This window comes from Natrix helvetica (genome assembly GCF_964273705.1).
Source record: "Natrix helvetica genome assembly, chromosome: 9".
In the NCBI taxonomy this organism is placed as follows: Eukaryota; Metazoa; Chordata; class Lepidosauria; order Squamata; family Natricidae; genus Natrix; species Natrix helvetica.
The window spans coordinates 6180442-6197388 of record NC_138560.1 but is presented as its reverse complement, the minus strand read 5'-3'; the positions used below and the strand labels follow the sequence as shown (position 1 = coordinate 6197388).

Genomic DNA, 16947 nt, shown 5'->3' with positions numbered 1-16947 from the left:
TATTGCACCATACAGTAAAATTCAATATACATAGTTACTGCCCTGGGATAGAAGCTGCTTTTCAGCCTATTTGTCCTTGTTTTTATTGCCCTGTACCGTCTGCCAGATGGTAATAGTTAAAAAAAAAGGGTGCCCAGGATGAGATGGATCTTTAAGAATGTTTTGAACTTTCTTAAGGCAGCGGGAGCTATAAAGCTCTTCCAAAGAGGGGAGGGGGCAACCCATGATCCTCTGGGCAATGACGTTGATCCTCTGGAGCCCTGTCCTATCTGCCACTGTGCAATTAGCAAAGCATACACAGGCACAGTAAGTTAAAAATACTCCCTAGGGTGCAGTGGTAGAAGTTCACAAGGAATTTTTCATTCAGTTGTTTTCTGAGAAGTCTCAGGGAGTATCATCTCTGCCCTTGACCAGGGCTGCAATGTGAGTGCCCCAGGTGAGGTCCTCTTTTATGACAACACCCAGAAACCTAAAGAGCTGTCCACTTGCTCCACTTGGTCTCCATTGATAACCGAAGACTCGATGTCCAATCTATTCCTTCTATGTCCACTATAAGCTCCTTGGTCTTATTGATGTTAAAGACCATGTTATTGTCTCCACACCATGAAAGCAATCGTTCCACCTCATCTCAATACGCAGATTCATTCCCCCCCCCTCCCCAGAGATGAGTCCCACCATTGTCGTATCATCTGCAAATTCAATAATAGTACTACTGGTGTGAATGGGAATGCAGTCATGTACATAAAAAGTACAGAGTAAGGGACTCAACACGCAACCCCGTGGTGTAGCAGTGTCTAAGTTTCTTGACTGCTTGCGGCTTCATTGTTGAACAACTCAGAGAAGCATTAAAGTTCACTATGATCTTGAAACAATTCTTTCAACCCTGAGACCATTCAGATCTTTAGGAAATCTCAAACATTCATTATTTAGCACCAATCTGCAATTCGATAAAATTACTCAGCTTCGATTAAAATTAACCAGCACAATAAGTCTAACTTTACAACTTAAATAGGAGGCTGTTGCAAGAAGGCTTTTGGTCGACGAAAATGAAGATGATGTTGTCCATTCAATTGTATCCAACCCTTGGTGACACTACGGGCCAGAGCTTTCCACATTTTCTGATCTTGCGGTACTTGGAGTTTTTCAAGGCTCTGGTGTCAGCTTTGATGGTTTGGTCAGTTATAGAAATATAGGAAATCCTAAATACAGGGCAATTTGTGCTTTAGAAATACAAACCAGCTTTGTCCTTATTTGTCTTTTCTCCCCCCAAAACACTGGGAAGCATAGTTTTACAGTGGTGGCATAATTGATATCCCGGAATCTGCCATACTCTTTATATTTTGCAATAAAGGGAAATAAAGTAGCCCACTGCTCAACTATCATAAAAAAAATCATTGCAAAAGGCCACGTTTTGTGCTTTATGTCTCTCCCCCCCGTCCCCCGTCCCCACTTCCGGCTGGTGAATTTAATTATGGGCTTGTGAAAATAACACTCTCTGATTCAGTACCCCGTAACATTCCTTGCGCCCTCATTCCCCAACCTGTTCCTCATGGTCTAACTTCCTTCAGAGCTCAGATTCAAAAGCCTTGAGGAAAACCTGTTGCGCATCGTTGGCCACCTCATCCAGGCAGCTCTTGAGCATGTAGTAGGTGGTAGCGAAGGAGATCCCTCCAGCTGCCACAGAACCAAAGACGGGTATCGTGCTGACAAAATACTCCAACAACATGAGTGCCCCACCGCCAGCTTTGGTTAGCAGCTTTAGAACTAAATCTTTGGAGATCTTTTTAGCTAACGGCGAGCGTATTACCTCTTTGATCTCCTCCACAGGTTTGTTGGCCTTCTTAGCCAACCTGGCAAGAGAGTCCCCATCCAGACCAAAACTGTTGAGGTATTTCGAGAGGTTTTTGATCAGGAGGGCAACATCACAGGCTATCCCGAGGCCTGGAATAGGGACAGCAGCCGCTCCAGCGGAGGCCATCGCCACCTTCCAGATCTCTGCCCGTAAAGCCATCTTCTTTTTCTGCAGGATGCCCAGAGACATGTTGGGCAGTGCCAGGAGAAAAGCATGTCTCTTATGGCTTGGCAATTCCTTATCCAAGGTTTCCTGCAGCATCGCAAAGTCGTATTTATTTAGCTCCCAGTTGCAGATAAGGAAGACTCTGGAATCGGGCATATTCTCAGTCCGTAAGCACTTCTGGCAATTTTCTCGTATCTGTCCCAGTATAGCCTCTTCATTGTAAGTTTGAGACCGGCGTTTTCTGCTGGCCCTCAGGTCTTCATCCACTTTGGAGCGCACAAAATAGAATTTCTTCCCCAGGTCACAGATTGCGTTTGCCAGCTGGACATGGCTGTCCTTGAAGCGTTCTGAGGCAATGAGGATGAAGAAGTCGTAGCGGGAGAAGTGAACCTGCCGCAGGTAAGTGCTGGCGCGGAATGTTGGCGTTCCAATTCCAGGTAGATCCCACAAGGTGACATTGGGGTACTTGGGGTGTGGGTAAGGTGTGGGCTTCTCTGTGGTCTCCACCACCCCGGTGGGAGCAGAAGCGTCTTCCACGTCTCCTAGCCCTCGAATGGCATTGACAAAGGAGGACTTCCCAGAGCCAGATTCTCCCGTCACGGCTATGTTCAAGCAGGTATCCTCCAGGGACTGAAGGTTTTCCATAATCTTGGCAACGGCTTTGTCCATTCTCCCTTCTTCAAGAGCATCCTTAATCTCTTCAATCTCTTCATTGGTGATGACATCATAGTCTTTGGAAAAATCCTCCTCATTTGGTGGTACGAATCGATACTGCATTGCCATAACCAAGCCTAGGAGAAAAGGAGAGGAAAGAAGGACAGTATTGTACACCAGGTGAGTACTTAACAGAAATGAGTTTATGTAGCAACCCAGCAAAGTGCCTTCCACTGAGTTCGCGTGGCATGCTAATTTTGTTTGATTTAGTTGATAACCCGGGTTAACTCTGGTACTGAAATGTTGTCGAAACTTCCGTTGGCTCTTTCTATTGAATTCTGCTTCTTTTGGTACCTCAGCAGCCATTTAACCCCAAATATCTGAACTAGACTGTTGTTTCTCTGTGTCATAGAATATACGTGGGTATATGCTTTCTTTTTTTCTCTTTCTTTCTTCTTTTTCTTTCTTTCTTTCTTTCTTTCTTTCTTTCTCCTTCTTTCTCTCCCTCCCTCTTTCTTTCTTTTTGTTTCTTTCTCTCTCTCTCCCACTTTCTTTCTTTCTCTCTTTTTCTTTCCTCCCTCTTTCATTTCTTTCTTTCTTTTTATTTCTTCCTCTCCCTCTTTCTTTTCTTTCCTTTCTTTCTTCTTTCTCTTTCCTTCTTTCCCTCCCTCCCTCTTTCTCTCTTTCTCTCTCCCACTTTCTTTCTTTCTCTCTCTTTCCCTCCCTTCTTTCTTCCTTCTTCCTTCCTCCCTCCCTCCCTCTTCCTTCCTTCCTCCCTCCCTCTTCCTTCCTTCCTTCCTTCCTTCCTTTCTCTTCCCCCTCTCTTTTTCTTTCTATTTTTGTCATGTTTATGTAATGTATATTGGAGGTGTTGACCCTTCCAGAGCTGTATGCAATTTTAATGTTTGCAGATTCGTGTACATTTAAAGTGACAATAAATATCATAAGTTAAGTTCTAATTTTGCACCAGGCTAGGACAAACGTGCTCCCCTGTTACTTTTCCTCCTCTCTTCCAGTTGGGATTCCAAAAGGCGACAAAGCCATTCTCTTTCCCCAGCCCGCTTTTAATCCTTCTGTTTTCTCTGCCCCTCCCACTCTCTCAGGGCAACCTCCCTCGCAGGGTTGTTGTAGGAAAACGGAGGAAGAGGAGCGAAGCACGACGTTTGAACCGCTGAGCCAAAGGCAGGATTGGAAAGGCTGCTTTCTCTCCCCCACCAATTCTCTGCCCCAACGCGGTTTGTTTCTCTTTTAATCTTGCAACAATTCCCCCCCCCCCCGGTCCCCATTTGCCTCCGCAACGCCCAGCTGCATTTCCACCCCCGGTTCTCCCTGCCCTCTAAGCTTGAATCGCCGGAGTGGGAGCTCCCGGGTCACCTGCGGGCACCCGGTGCGCCCTTCTGGAATTTGGACAGGGGTTTGTGCGCTCGGAACACACGACGCCCGTTGCCAACAAGGCCGGGAAACCTTCGTCTCTGGAGCGGCAGGGATGCTCCGAAAAATCAGCCCAAACAGCCGCCCCGTCCCGAAAGTTTGACTAAAGCCCCGCGGTGTGTGTGTGGGGGGGGGGGGATTGGGGGGGATGGGTGTCGGGGGGGGGGAGAGATCTCCGAGGCGGCGGAGGCTGTTGGGATGCGCTCTCCCCGCCGCCCCTCCTGTCCCTGGGCTGGCGGACGGTACCTGTGGCCGGAGAGTTCGGGAGCCGAAGCGCTTTCTCGTTGCTGCAGCTTCCCAGCGGTGCTTTCTGTTTCTCGCCTGAATTGGCTCTGAAGTTTTATGGATGGGGCGGCGCGGCTGCCCTCTCCTGGAAGGAACGCGCCGGTCTGAAGGCCAGGCGGGTCTCCTGCTGAAAAGCGGAACGCTCCCCTGGGTTTTCTGCGGTTGGCACGACATCTGGGATGGAAGAGAAGGGAGGGAGGGAGAGAAAGAGAGGGACACACCGAGAGAAAGACACAGAGAAAAAGTCAGCGAGATCAAGAACAAAGAAGAGAAGGAAAAAGAGAAAGAATGAGAGGACAACAGAGAGAGGGGGGGGAGGGAGAGACAGAGAGAGAGACAGAGAGAAAAAGTCAGAGAGAGAAAGTCTGCGAGTTAGAGAGCAAAGAAGAGAGGAAAAAGAAAGAGAGGATAGAGAGAGAGAGAGGAAGGGAGGGAGAAAAAGAGAGAGACACACAGAGAAAGACAGAGAGAGAGAACACAAAAAGAAGAAAAACGGGGAGAGAGGAGGGAGAGAAGGGGAGAAAGGAGAGAGGAAAAACAGAGAGAGGGGGAGGGAGACAGAGAGAGAGAGAGAGAAAGAAAGAACACAAAAAGAAGAAAAACGGAGAGAGGGAGAGCGAGAGGACAAAGGAAAGAGGAAAAACAGAGGGGGAAAAGGGAGAGAGGAAGGAAAAAGGAGAGAGGAAAAACGGGGAAAGAAGGAGAGGAAGGAAAAAAGAGAGAGGAAAAACAGAGAGGGGGGAGGGAGACAAGGAGCGAGAACACAAAAAGAAGAAAAACAGAGGGAAGAAAGAGGGAGGGGGGGAGAGAGGACAAAGGAGAGAGGAAAAACAGAGAGAGAGAGTGTGTGGGTGGGAGGGAGAGGGAGAGAAAGAGAAAATACTGGACTATTATATTCACTAAATGACCAGAGTTGGAATTTTTAAAACCCAGATCTGGGTATTTCGATCTGTGTCTTGAGTTTCAAGAGTTCTTCCCTCTCTCTTCAAATGTAATGAACTCTTAAGTGTTTCTATACCTTGCATGATATTAAACGGATAAAAATAATGTAAGCTGAAACGACTGTATGCGCGCTTTTTCCCTTCTTATCCGGGGGATTATTTATTTTTTTGCAGTAGAATCTTCTGGCTTTTAGGAAACCCTGTAGCACTGCCGCTCCTTTCCTCAACCAGACGTGAGGTGCGAAAGAAGAAATTGGGCAACTAGATGGCACTCAGCCAAGGTTGCTTCTGTATAAAGTAGGAGGGAGGGAAGGAGGGAAGCCACCTGAGGTGGTGTGTTGCATGCTACCAAATGCCCCATGGCAATGGGTATCACTGTTACATGCTTCATCCATAGCCGTGTAGTTTCGATGCCCAGATCGCGATATTTCATTATTTTTTCCAGTTCTTTTTCTTCGACTCTGGCATCTCCAGGAACAGCGATATCAATAACCTGTGTGTGTATGGAATGATTGTGGTTGTGTTTAAGAGTCTTGACAGCCCAAGGATAGAAACTATTTTTAAACTTATTTGTTTGGCTGGCTATGCTTCGATGTCTTCTGCCCGATGGTAGATGTGCAAAGAGACACTGACCAGGATGTCTGAATGATCTTTCCCAGAGATGGACAGCAATTAACATCCTGGGCAGAGTTACGTTAAGAAAAAGTTTTGCTCAAAGGGAAGGTTTCCCCTGAATCTGTCAGCAGGAAATAAAAGGTTTATTTATTCTGTTAGAATACCTCCTTCCTGGTTTCTCTCTTTGTTTACCTACCATTCTTGTTTACCCAGCCATTGAGAGGGAGTTATTTTGAGTCCACAGATGCTTTGCAGGAGATTAAGCTAATGTATATATATAAAAAAGCGGTAATTTGGGGGATATGTGGGAGGGGTGGCGGTTTTCATGTAAGGGAAATTCCTGTCATATGATGCCTGTAGGTTTGGCTGGGTGAGCTGAGCAGAGCTCAAGACAGGTGATTTTACGATTTTACTTATAACCGCTGCAGCATCTCCATGGACACGTGATTTGCATTTGGGTGCTCGATAGCTGTCTCACATTTATGACGGTCGCAGCGTCCCTGGGTCACGTGACCATCTTTTGCGACCTTCTGAAAGCAAAGTCCACGGGGAATACAGACTCACTTAACAACCGTGTTGCTAATTGAACAACCGCAGTGATTCGCTTAACAAATGTGGCAAGAACATTCGTAAAATAGGGCAAAACTCACTTAACAACGTAAATGTTGGGCTCGATTGTGATCGTAAGTTGAATACCTGTATTTATCCCTTCCTTTCCATGACGTAATATGCTACCTCTCTTCCACAGAATGTAGGAGGATAACAACAATAATTATAAATACTGGAGCACCATTTGAACACCAGTTCAAGGGTTGACCAAATACCCACCAGTCAATTGCAGAAGGCAGCCTTGCTTGGAAAAGTTTACATCTTACGATAACAGCTTTAACACCATCAAGCGACACATCTTCCTATTTCAAGTCCTTGGGAAGGACTTGATAGTTGGATAAAAATGTCAACTCCAGTCTAAACATCTGGCTGATTGTGAGTGTGCAACACACCATAATCATAGAATAATTGAAGGCCAACACTCGTCTAAAGACCTGGTAGCTGTGACTTCACATTCTAGTGAATGGATAATAATGTTTTTATTGATTAATCATGATCACAATTACAATTACTACAATGGCATGACAAAATAGCAATGATGGCGTATTGGAAGGTCTGCAAGAATTTCCATTTGCCTGTAAGCAGGAACCGACGGGATCACTAATTCGATCCAGAAATAGAAAGCGAAGAGTGCTCTGGAACTTTAAAATTAAAATAGACAAGCACTTGTCACATCACAAACCAGACTTAACAACTGTCGATAAGAAAAATAAAAAAAGTGTGCCTAGTGGATGTGACAATACCTGGAAACAGCAGAATAGAAGATAAAAAATGGGGGGGGGGGGAACACGAGATCACAAAAGACAAAATCCTGCAAATAGAAATAGAATGATTATGACAAAGATAGAATCAATAGTAATGGGTGCCTTGGGTGCAATCCTGAAACATTTGGAGCACCACTTGAACACTGTTGGCATTGACACAATCCCCATCAGTCAATTGCAAAAGGCAGTTTTACTAGGAACAGCTTACAGCCCACAATGATACCTTTAACTCCATCAAACAATATCTGCCTGTCTCAGACCTTGGGTGGATAAAAATGTCAAATCCAGTGTAAACACCTGCTTGACTATGCAGCCAACTCTGATACTAATACTTTATTGATTAACCATTAGGCAAATATGCAAAATACGAACGAACAGTAATATGAGCGTATCTTTGAAAATAAAGGGCCTAAATAAAATAAAATGAAAATCATATTTCTGTGCCACCACTACAATTTATAACAATCAGATCCACATATTCTCAGTTACACTGTTTTGTTCAGATAAAGGGCCATATTATATGTAATTTTTGATCAACTGGAGAGGGGAGGAGGGAATATATTTTTCTGATAAGATGGAAGCAATTTATGCACATTATGAGTTTTCCGATCATAGACTCTATATTTCATCTAATCAAATTTCAGCATTGCAAAATTTTGTGCCAGCTAAGATTTGAACTTGGTCCTTCAATGACCGTAGCTCCTATGCTATGAAACAAAGGTTGGATGGGATAAAAAAAAAAAAACACCTTTATTTTGCTTATTAAGTTAAATTAAAACTAAATGTAATGGGGGGATCCCGTCTGGTCATGGATTTAATCATTTCCCCTCCCCCCTCTGTCACATTAAAAAATGTGTCATTCCTAAAAACAACAACCCTTCAATTTGCAGTAATTTTTGGAACTGCATCCAACGATTTGAAAGCCATTTTTTTTACATTTTTTAACATTTTTTTTACATTTTTTACATTATACATAAATCATTTACATAATGATTTATGAGTTTTCCGGGTCTGTCTTCTTCGGTTTGATAGCTGCAATTACAATATTCTGGGTGTCTTTCTTAACATCTGACGGAAGTTTCTTCAGTGTGAAGAAAGAGGAAATAAGCGAAATTACTACTGACAATATGCAGCCGATGATGGGGAAACGATTCCAATAAAAATATTCTGCAGTCATCACTGAAGATCCCAGGAAATCTGGTAGCCTGTGTAAAACCATTTTCTTTTTGGACTGGGAGGTCATTATTGATTTCAGATGTTGGAGTACTACTTTGATTCGCTTGGCAAGTTTAGAGAGAGATGCATCATCCACGCCAAATTTACGGCAGCACCAGGAACCAAACATGATGAGAATGACGAGGCCCCCCAAGAATGCAATTCCTGGGATGGGGATCCCAGCTATAAACCCGGAGAGAACGGTGAGCAGCCAGCTCATTTTCTTCATTTTGTCTGCCTTCCCCTCCAAAATAGGAGAAAGGAAAGCAAGAATCTTATTCCACAAGAACTCGCTCATCAAGGTTTCCCGCAGATGGGGGAAATCAAAGCGGTGGGGATTCATGTTGGACATGGCAAAGACGTGAGGTTCTTTCACCCCTTTATTTTTCAAGGACTCCTTGAAGGTGAGCAAGAGGCTCTCCTCACCTTCCTCAGATGGTCGTTGCTTCTTAGCTTCTTCCAAATGCAGGTCTGCCTTGGTTTGAACCAGAGAAAACTCTTTGTCCATTTCTTGGATCTTAAGCGCAAGCTGCAAAGAATTGGCCTGGCAAATCTGAGGGTCTACTATGATGAAGTAATGGAAGTCCTTTAAGTCTACCTTCTGGCCATCAGCATCTTCCGCCTGAAGTAATTCTTTGTTCCAGGTGATCTCTGAAAAATTGACCCGAGCAAATTCTAGATTTGGGACGCCTACTTTTGTAGTAACCTCAGTTGCAGCTGCATCGGGCTCATCCAGATGTGGGCTCTGCACGGTGTTAATGAAGGAGGACTTCCCAGAGCCTGGTTGTCCTACCACAGCAACGTTGAGAGGAAAATCTTCAAACAACTTGCTCGGTTCGTCCAGAATGAGAGAGAGGGCCTCAGTAAGCTTCCCTTCAGAAATAGCTGCCTCAAATTGTTTCCTACGTGAGGATCCAAATGTACCATAATCATGTCCAGAACTGCAAAAGGGGGAAAGTGAAAAGGTTGTAAACCTCAAACATTTCCATTGTTTGGAGCAGAACCATGTTCAGGGGACTCAGAAGAGTCAAGATGGCGGCTATGACCATTCCATCAAAAGCTTGTCCCTTTTTATGTATGTGTTGCCTGGGCTAAGCCTGTAAAAAAAGGGGGCGGGGCTTTGATCACATGATTGTAGCCGCCACCTTGAGGATGAATGCTCTTGGCTTGGTGATGGTTCCCCAACCTTTTGGCTTGTCTGGGCCGCATTGAGTGAAGAATTGTCTTGAGCTGCATACGACACACGCACAGACATACAACACTTAAATATTATATTATTATATATAAGTATATAACACACACACACATACATATTATAAAGTTATATATATAGTTATATATATATATGTATGTATGTATGTATGTATGTATGTATGTATCTATCTATCTATCTATCTATCTATCTATATCTATATCTATCTATCTATCTATCTATCTATCTATCTATCTATCTATCTATCTATCTATCTATCTATCTATCTATATATATATATATATATATATATATATATATATATATATATATATATATAACTATCTTGTTGGGCCACATTACTAGCTGTCCAGGGCTGTATGTGACCCATGGGAGTGGGTGGGACACGCCTGTTATAGACTATCCTGACTTTGTATGTAACCATTAAAATGTTTGGTAGCTTCTTTGAGTATAGTAAAAATATTGTATATACATTAGTACAATATTAACATCCATTCCCGCTCTCTCTCATCTCTCTCATCAAAACTGTCTACATCTACCTATTTATCTCTCTCTCCAATCTTCCTCCCCTTTCTCTTCCTATTATCTATCTATCTATCATCTATCTATCTATCTATCTATCTATCTATCTATCTATCTATCTATCTTTCCTTCCTTCCTCCTTCCTCCCTCCCTTCCTTCTCTCTCTCTCTTTCATCTATCTCTCATCTATCATGTATATCTTCTATCTCTCTATCTTTCCTTCCTTCCCTCCCTCCCTCTCTTTCATCAATCAATCAATCAATCAATCAATCAATCAATCAATCTTCTATCATGTATATCATCTATCTATCCATCCATCCTTCCCTCCCTCCCTACCTCTCTCTCTTTCATCAATCAATCAATCAATCAATCAATCAATCAATCTTCTATCATGTATATCATCTTCTATCTATCCTTCCTTCCTTCCTTCCCTCCCTCCCTCCCTCTCTCTCTTTCATCTATCTATCTATCTATCTATCTATCTATCTATCTATCTATCTATCTATCATCTATCTATCATCTATCTATCTATCTATCTATCTATCTATCTATCTATCTATCTATCTATCTATCTATCTATCTATCATCTATCTATCTATCTATCTATCTATCTATCTATCTATCTATCTATCATCTATCATGTATATCATCTATCTATATCTATCTATCTATCATCTATCTATCTATCATCTATTTCAGTATCCATTGCTTTCTTTATTAAACAATTGAGGCTCTGAGACACATAACAAGTGATTAATACTGCACATTTAAAAGCAACAACAAAAAACAATAGGCAGCTGGGAACCTACATGCCAATTGTCCCACTCTAGGTTGGAATTCCTGTCAACCTGGCTTAAGGAAGCTCCATAAGTAAGCAAGCAAGTAAGTCTGGAAATAAGCCAAAGAAACTCAGTTCAAAAGTTATCCTTTACCTGCTCCCAGGTAGAGGTATTTCTGAGTCACTTTCAGCCATGGTCTATTTTTTTTGTCCCTCCTGTTCTTTTTCTTTGCTTTCCTTTTTATCTTCCCTCTATCCAAAGTTGTGCCTCCTTCTTTCTCCTCTTTCAATTCACGTTGTTTCTGCAGAAATTAAAAGGGCAACAACACCCAGAGACAATAAAAGGAGTTTTTTTAAAAAAATAAGAGATTGTACAAGTACAGAAAAGTACAGTTATTTGTCCATTGGAAAATGGAAACATTTGTTTCGCCAAGATGCCATCAAATCTGAACAGACCGTGTTTGGGTGCCACTTGTTTCCCCTCCAAGGTTCTTCAGAAAACTCTCACAATTCCTCAGGCATCGAGAGATCTAGAGTGCCTTCGACAACCTGAAACAAAAAAAAAGATCCAACGCAACAAATGACAGATAGCCCTGTCTTGTGTATCTAGGCCAAGCATCACCAGCTCTGAAACAGAGCTAAAATTACTTGGGTCAAATCCATGGGTTGCATGAAGGCCATGGAATCCCATGTCAACTTGGACCCAATTCTAAGATGGGATGTCCTTCAAAACCAAAAGGCCTCGAGGAAAGTCCCCCACAATCAGCTCTGAGAGCTTGAGGGCCACTGCAGTGATACACCAGCAGAAGTCCAGGTTTCTCCTCATAATCCACATTTACGCACAGACACTTACATAATACTTACCTCCAGGGCAGTGTTATTGGTCACTGGTTGGGTGTCCCAAATGGTCTCATCTACACATCCTCTCCAGTCCTAATGTCTTGGCTGATGTAAGTTTTCAACTCTGGATGTTTTGTTCTGAAATCATCGTGAAATCTTGCAAGATTGTGTGTGTGTGTGTGTGTGTGTGTGTGTGTGTGTGTGTGTAGAAGAGAGATACCTGAGTTCTTGTATAAAGTTGTTGATAACAAAAAAAAAACGGTTGATGATCTTTACCCAATAGAACATTTGGTTACTCAAGTCTTCCTTTCTCCACCTCTCACTATTTTCTTCTTTCATTTCTCAACTTCCCCCTTTTTTTGGTTAATATAAAGAGATATAGCATGATTGTACGCTCCCCAGGGTCACCTGGTGTGAAAGGGGACAGCAATATAAACAGCAACAGCACTTAGACTTAAATACCGTTCCATAGTGCTTTATAGCACTTTCTGAGCGGTTTACAATGTCCCCCAAAAACCTGAGCTGTCATTTTATGTGATTAATAAGTGAATACAGTAAGTCAATAAAATATGTGTCTTCTTTACCATTCCTTTTGGCCTTTCTCCAAGCTACTATACTTTTTCCTGGCATCATCAGAAGTCTTTCTGAATGACACTCCTTTTCTCCTTCCCTCATTTTGTAATTTTATCGTTTTGACTTCTCTATCCCTTGTTTTTTTGTCCCGAAGGCTCCACCTCCATCTCTCTTATGGCCTCTGTAGTGAGATCCCTAACTACAGACTGAGACAGACGTACCACTTTCCTTGCTCGTTTTTTACACTTATCCATCGCCCACTGTTAATGCCTCTGCCTCTCTTTGTGGTCTCTGGAGTCATTAAATAAGCCTCCACTGAGATTTCCAAAAACTATCCTGCCCAAAACAGAAAGAAGAACTATTGAACGGTGTGAAAACCTATCTATTTTATAGATGATGTGCCTGAAATTTTTTAAAGTTCAGGATTTACCAGTAAATTATGGGTTTTGAAGTTCTTTTAAAATCTGGGGAATGATGGGTTAAAGTCCTGGGGAAAGCTTTGGAATTGTGGCAGTTCCACACATCTCAAAAGTTTTGCTTCCTGAAACTTAAACTACTTTCATTTCTTGTAAAGGAAATGGAAATGATTGACATCAGAAGAAAACTGGGACTCCCGTAGCCAGAATGGCATGTGATATGAAATGGGAGGAATATTTTATTATTTGTGGGACGGCACTTAAAAGGTTGACTGCATGAAGGGGATCCAGTCCTTTTCTCTGAAGAATCTGGAGACACCTGACCGAGATTAGTCCCAACCTGCGTGGAGCTCTTTGATAATTTCTCCTTTTAAAAAAGCAAGTAAGGATTTCTGTAAATACCCTTCTCCTGTCAAGGTTTAGGCATTGTACATTTTGTACTCCTTGGTTTTAAATTCTATTATCTTTGCAGGTTCTGTTGATCTGCCTATAAAGTAGCCTTAGATACCATCTTCTTTTCAGAACAACTAATCAGTGGAACAACTTGCCTCCAGAAGTTGTGAATGCTCCAACACTGGAAGTTTTTAAGAAGATGTTGGATAACCATTTGTCTGAAGTGGTGTAGGGTTTCCTACCTAAGCAGGGGGTTGGATTAGAAGACCTCCAAGGTCCCCTTCCAAGTCTGTTATTCTATTTCTATTTCTACTAAAGAGTGTGTGGCTTGTACCTGGGAATGTGTGAATGGCTGCAGGTGCTTCAGGGTTAAGGAAATACATGCACCCTTGGCCCCTCATTTCTGGAGCCAAAGGTTTTGTGGGTGACTGGAGAATGAGCTGGAGAAGCAGCATTTAATGATACCTTCTTTTCAGCTTACATTGGACCTTTGCATAGAATTAATAACTGGCTTGCCTTACGTTGGTGCCAATGATTTTATCAGAAAGAAAGGCAGACAACAGAATATGCAACAAAGGAAAAAAGTATAGCCCAGGAGTTTAGAGTGCTATTAGGAGGAGGGGTTTGCTTTGACTGTCTGGGGAGGAGAACATCTGGAAAGCTTCTCCCACTCCTGGCTGGTTTTGCTCCCCCCTCCAATTGGCCTAAGCATATAGGTGGTGCAATTGTTAAAGACACCAACTGCAATTGTATGGAAGACAGAGAAATGACATTCAGTAAAGGGAACTGTCAGATACAAGGCAGATTACTCCAGGGCAGGGATGTGGGTGGAGCAATAGGCTCAGAAGAGACCCTCCCTAGTTTTGGGTCAAAACTGAGCAGGAAGGAAAGTATTTTCAGGTCTGCAAGAATGATTTCGGCTTTAGGGTTTAGACCAGTGGTGGGATTCAAATAATTTAACAACCAGTTCCCTGCCCTAATGATTTCTTCCAAAAGCCAGCTCACCAAACTGCTCAGAAACGTAACAACTGGTTCTCCCAAGGTGGTGTGAACTGGCTGAATCTCACCACTGGTTTAGACCAGATAGGAAATATGAGCAGAAGAGCAAATTCTACATTATTGTAAGGTTACATTAACACAGTCTTGAAAACCGAAAGTACTTCAGTTTACTTCAGAGAGGAAATGAACATTAGAAAGAAAGTGATTTTTCCTTTAGTGTCTGGGATGCAAGAAGGAGGGAAGGGCTGAAATAATAACCAGGCTTCCACGATTTGGAGACTAGAGCTTTGTAGTTGGGAGGGACAAGGGGGGTGGGATATGATATTTTTCACTTGCAATTTATTTCAGAAGTCACCTTTTCCACCTCCCCCGATTTTTGTTCTTTTTTAAATTGATTATGTGCTATCATCTATTTTTCCTCTTCTAGTGATCACATAGATAGATCTTCACCTTGACAGTCTAAACCGAAACTATTTTTTCAAGACTCTTAAGGGTGCACTCATTGTCACTGTAAGTGAGCCTATCCCATCTTCTTCTCTTCCCTTCCACTTTTCCCATCATCAGAACCTTCTGCAAAGAGCTGGGTCTTCTCATCATGTGTCCAAAGGAAGATAATTTGAGCCTCCATGAAAACTCTGGGTTGATTCATTTAGTGTTGTTTGGGTCCATGGTATTCTTTGGGGTCTTCTCCAACCTTAAAATTCACAGTGCCAGTCAAAGCTGAGAAGAATCCCAATATCTCTTTTCCTTTCCAGATAATCTGCACAGAACAAAGAGCAACTATGGGCAACGAAATTACAAGGGATTCTCTCTGGAGACAATTTGAAGAATTCAGGAGAGATTTGAGTCAAACCAGCATTCATAAAATGGCATTGGACTACCAACAATGTTTAAATGAAATGCAAAATCTGCCCCTTAATATTGCAGTAACTGGAGAGGCAGGTGTTGGTAAATCCTCCTTTGTCAATGCCATCCGGAGTGTAATTGGTGATGATGAAGAGGCAGCTGAGGTGGGGATAGCAGAACAAACCACACAGCCAAAGGCATATCCCCACCCTTCTATTCCCAATATCCAAATATGGGACCTTCCAGGGATCGGAACACCTAGGTTTAAAGCAGAAAAATATGTGCAGAAAGTCCAATTTGAAAGATACGATGCCTTTATTATGGTTACATCTCATCACTTTACTGCAAATGATGATTTCCTGATAAAGAAAATACAAAGAATGAGGAAGAGGTTTTACTGTGTGTGTACAAAAATAGATGTCAAAATTGACAGTGAAAAGATAAAAAAGTATTTCAATAAGGAGAAAACCCTGGCAATTATAAGGAAATGTTGTGAAGATAATTTGAGAAGGGCAAGTGGACTTTACACACGAGTATTTCTCATCTCCAGCTGGAAGACAGACAAGTATGATTTCCCTCTCCTGAGAGAGATAATGGCTGCTGAACTCCCTTACTACAAGAAGCATATTTCAACAATGGCTGCGCAGCTCTTCTCAAAAAATGAACTGAGGATGAAAAAAGCTGAAATAATATCATACATAAAGAAAGTGGCGTTGGTATCTTGTGCTTTTGGAGCGGTGCCTGTTCCAGGTCTCTCTATGCTTTGTGATATTCCAATATTGCTGGATGGTTTGAAATGTATTTGCAATGCATTTGGTCTAGATGAGAATTCACTTCGTCTTTTGGCAATTCACACTGGGAAAGAATTTGAAGAGTTGAGGTCGGCTATCAAGAAAACCCCATTAGCCAACACAATAAACTTAGAATTGCTATTTTCTCTATTGTGGAAGTCATCTCTCTGGGTAATTGTGTCAATTGTGGAAGTGGCTCTTTACTTTATGCCTGTTATTGGGTCTTTGTTTGGTGGAGCGAGTTCATTTGCTGTCACATATCACTTTCTGAACACATTTCTTGATGATGTTATCGAAGATGCCCAAAATCTTCGAACAATGCTTCGTGAGTGATCAGAGTCCCAGGAAAAGGTCCCAGGCACCCCCAAACCCAAGCATTTCCTCCAAATGAAAGCAGGGGAGGAAAATAATAATGTGCTTCAAAGCCATAGTAGAGCTACCTATTTGCTTCCTCGTTTTAATAATTCTTCAAGTGCGTGCTTGATCATAAGGGCAAATATGTATCCCTTCTGCAGATGTTTGTTTGGGAAATAGGATATTATATATATATGTGTGTGTGTGTATGTATGTGTGTATACATATATACATACACACACACACACACACTGTTTTGGAGGGGGGGCTTTTCTTATTTTCTCACTTTTTTCTGCTCTATTTGTAATAAAAATAATAAAATAGTGAACATTTTACTATGAAGTTACACATTTTATTTTTTTCTCTTCTATTTTTAACAATAATGAATGATAAAATAGCGGAGATTTTCCTACGAAGCTACAAAATTCATAATACTTTTTTAAAAATATGATGAAAACTACTCAATCTACTTTACTCGGGTTGTCTAATTAATTTTATACTGAGCATTAATTGTATAACTTCAGTGATTATCTGCCTGTCCCATATTTTTTCTTGGAAATGCATGTCCTCTTTAAATAAAGCAAATTTTAAAGGAGGTTTCAGGACTTGGTTGATCAAACTGTAGGGCCAACCAGCAGAAACTACTAGAAGCTACTGGACTAAATTGCAATTTATTCACATTGGTCAACAC

At 42.0% G+C, this 16947-nt stretch overlaps 3 protein-coding genes across 4 annotated transcripts; 1 reads left to right on the top strand and 2 right to left on the bottom strand.

The window, feature by feature from the left end:
- Nucleotides 1-683: 683 nt before the first annotated feature.
- LOC309396986 (interferon-inducible GTPase 5-like) lies at nucleotides 684-6212 on the bottom strand. Its single transcript, XM_081962638.1, has 2 exons — nucleotides 4349-6212; nucleotides 684-2808 (listed from the first exon to the last, which is right to left on the bottom strand). Exon 2 carries the CDS (start codon nucleotides 2798-2800, stop codon nucleotides 1565-1567), a length of 1236 nt encoding a protein of 411 aa, XP_081818764.1. The 5' UTR covers nucleotides 2801-2808; nucleotides 4349-6212; the 3' UTR covers nucleotides 684-1564.
- A 2098-nt stretch (nucleotides 6213-8310) lies between these two features.
- On the bottom strand, nucleotides 8311-11239 carry LOC309396502 (interferon-inducible GTPase 5-like; the record flags this gene model as incomplete). The annotated part of the gene is made up of 2 exons (XM_081961662.1): nucleotides 8311-9472; nucleotides 11199-11239. 2 exons carry the CDS (start codon nucleotides 11237-11239, stop codon nucleotides 8311-8313), a joined length of 1203 nt encoding a protein of 400 aa, XP_081817788.1.
- LOC309396393 (interferon-inducible GTPase 5-like) lies at nucleotides 9416-16814 on the top strand. 2 transcript variants are annotated; one of them, XM_081961493.1, is made up of 2 exons: nucleotides 9416-9496; nucleotides 15021-16814. In XM_081961493.1, the coding sequence occupies exon 2, from the start codon at nucleotides 15048-15050 to the stop codon at nucleotides 16233-16235; it is 1188 nt and encodes a 395-aa protein (XP_081817619.1). In that variant the 5' UTR covers nucleotides 9416-9496; nucleotides 15021-15047; the 3' UTR covers nucleotides 16236-16814. The 2 variants fall into 2 exon arrangements, with proteins under 2 accessions (XP_081817619.1, XP_081817618.1); XM_081961492.1 differs by lacking the exon at nucleotides 9416-9496 and adding an exon at nucleotides 13154-13255.
- Nucleotides 16815-16947: the final 133 nt, after the last annotated feature.

Excerpts from the sequence above, each read along its gene's own strand:
- LOC309396393 (XM_081961493.1), top strand. The coding sequence starts at position 15,048 with ATGGGCAACGAAATTACAAGGGATTCTCTCTGGAGACAATTTGAAGAA.
- LOC309396986 (XM_081962638.1), bottom strand. The coding sequence starts at position 2,800 with ATGGCAATGCAGTATCGATTCGTACCACCAAATGAGGAGGATTTTTCC.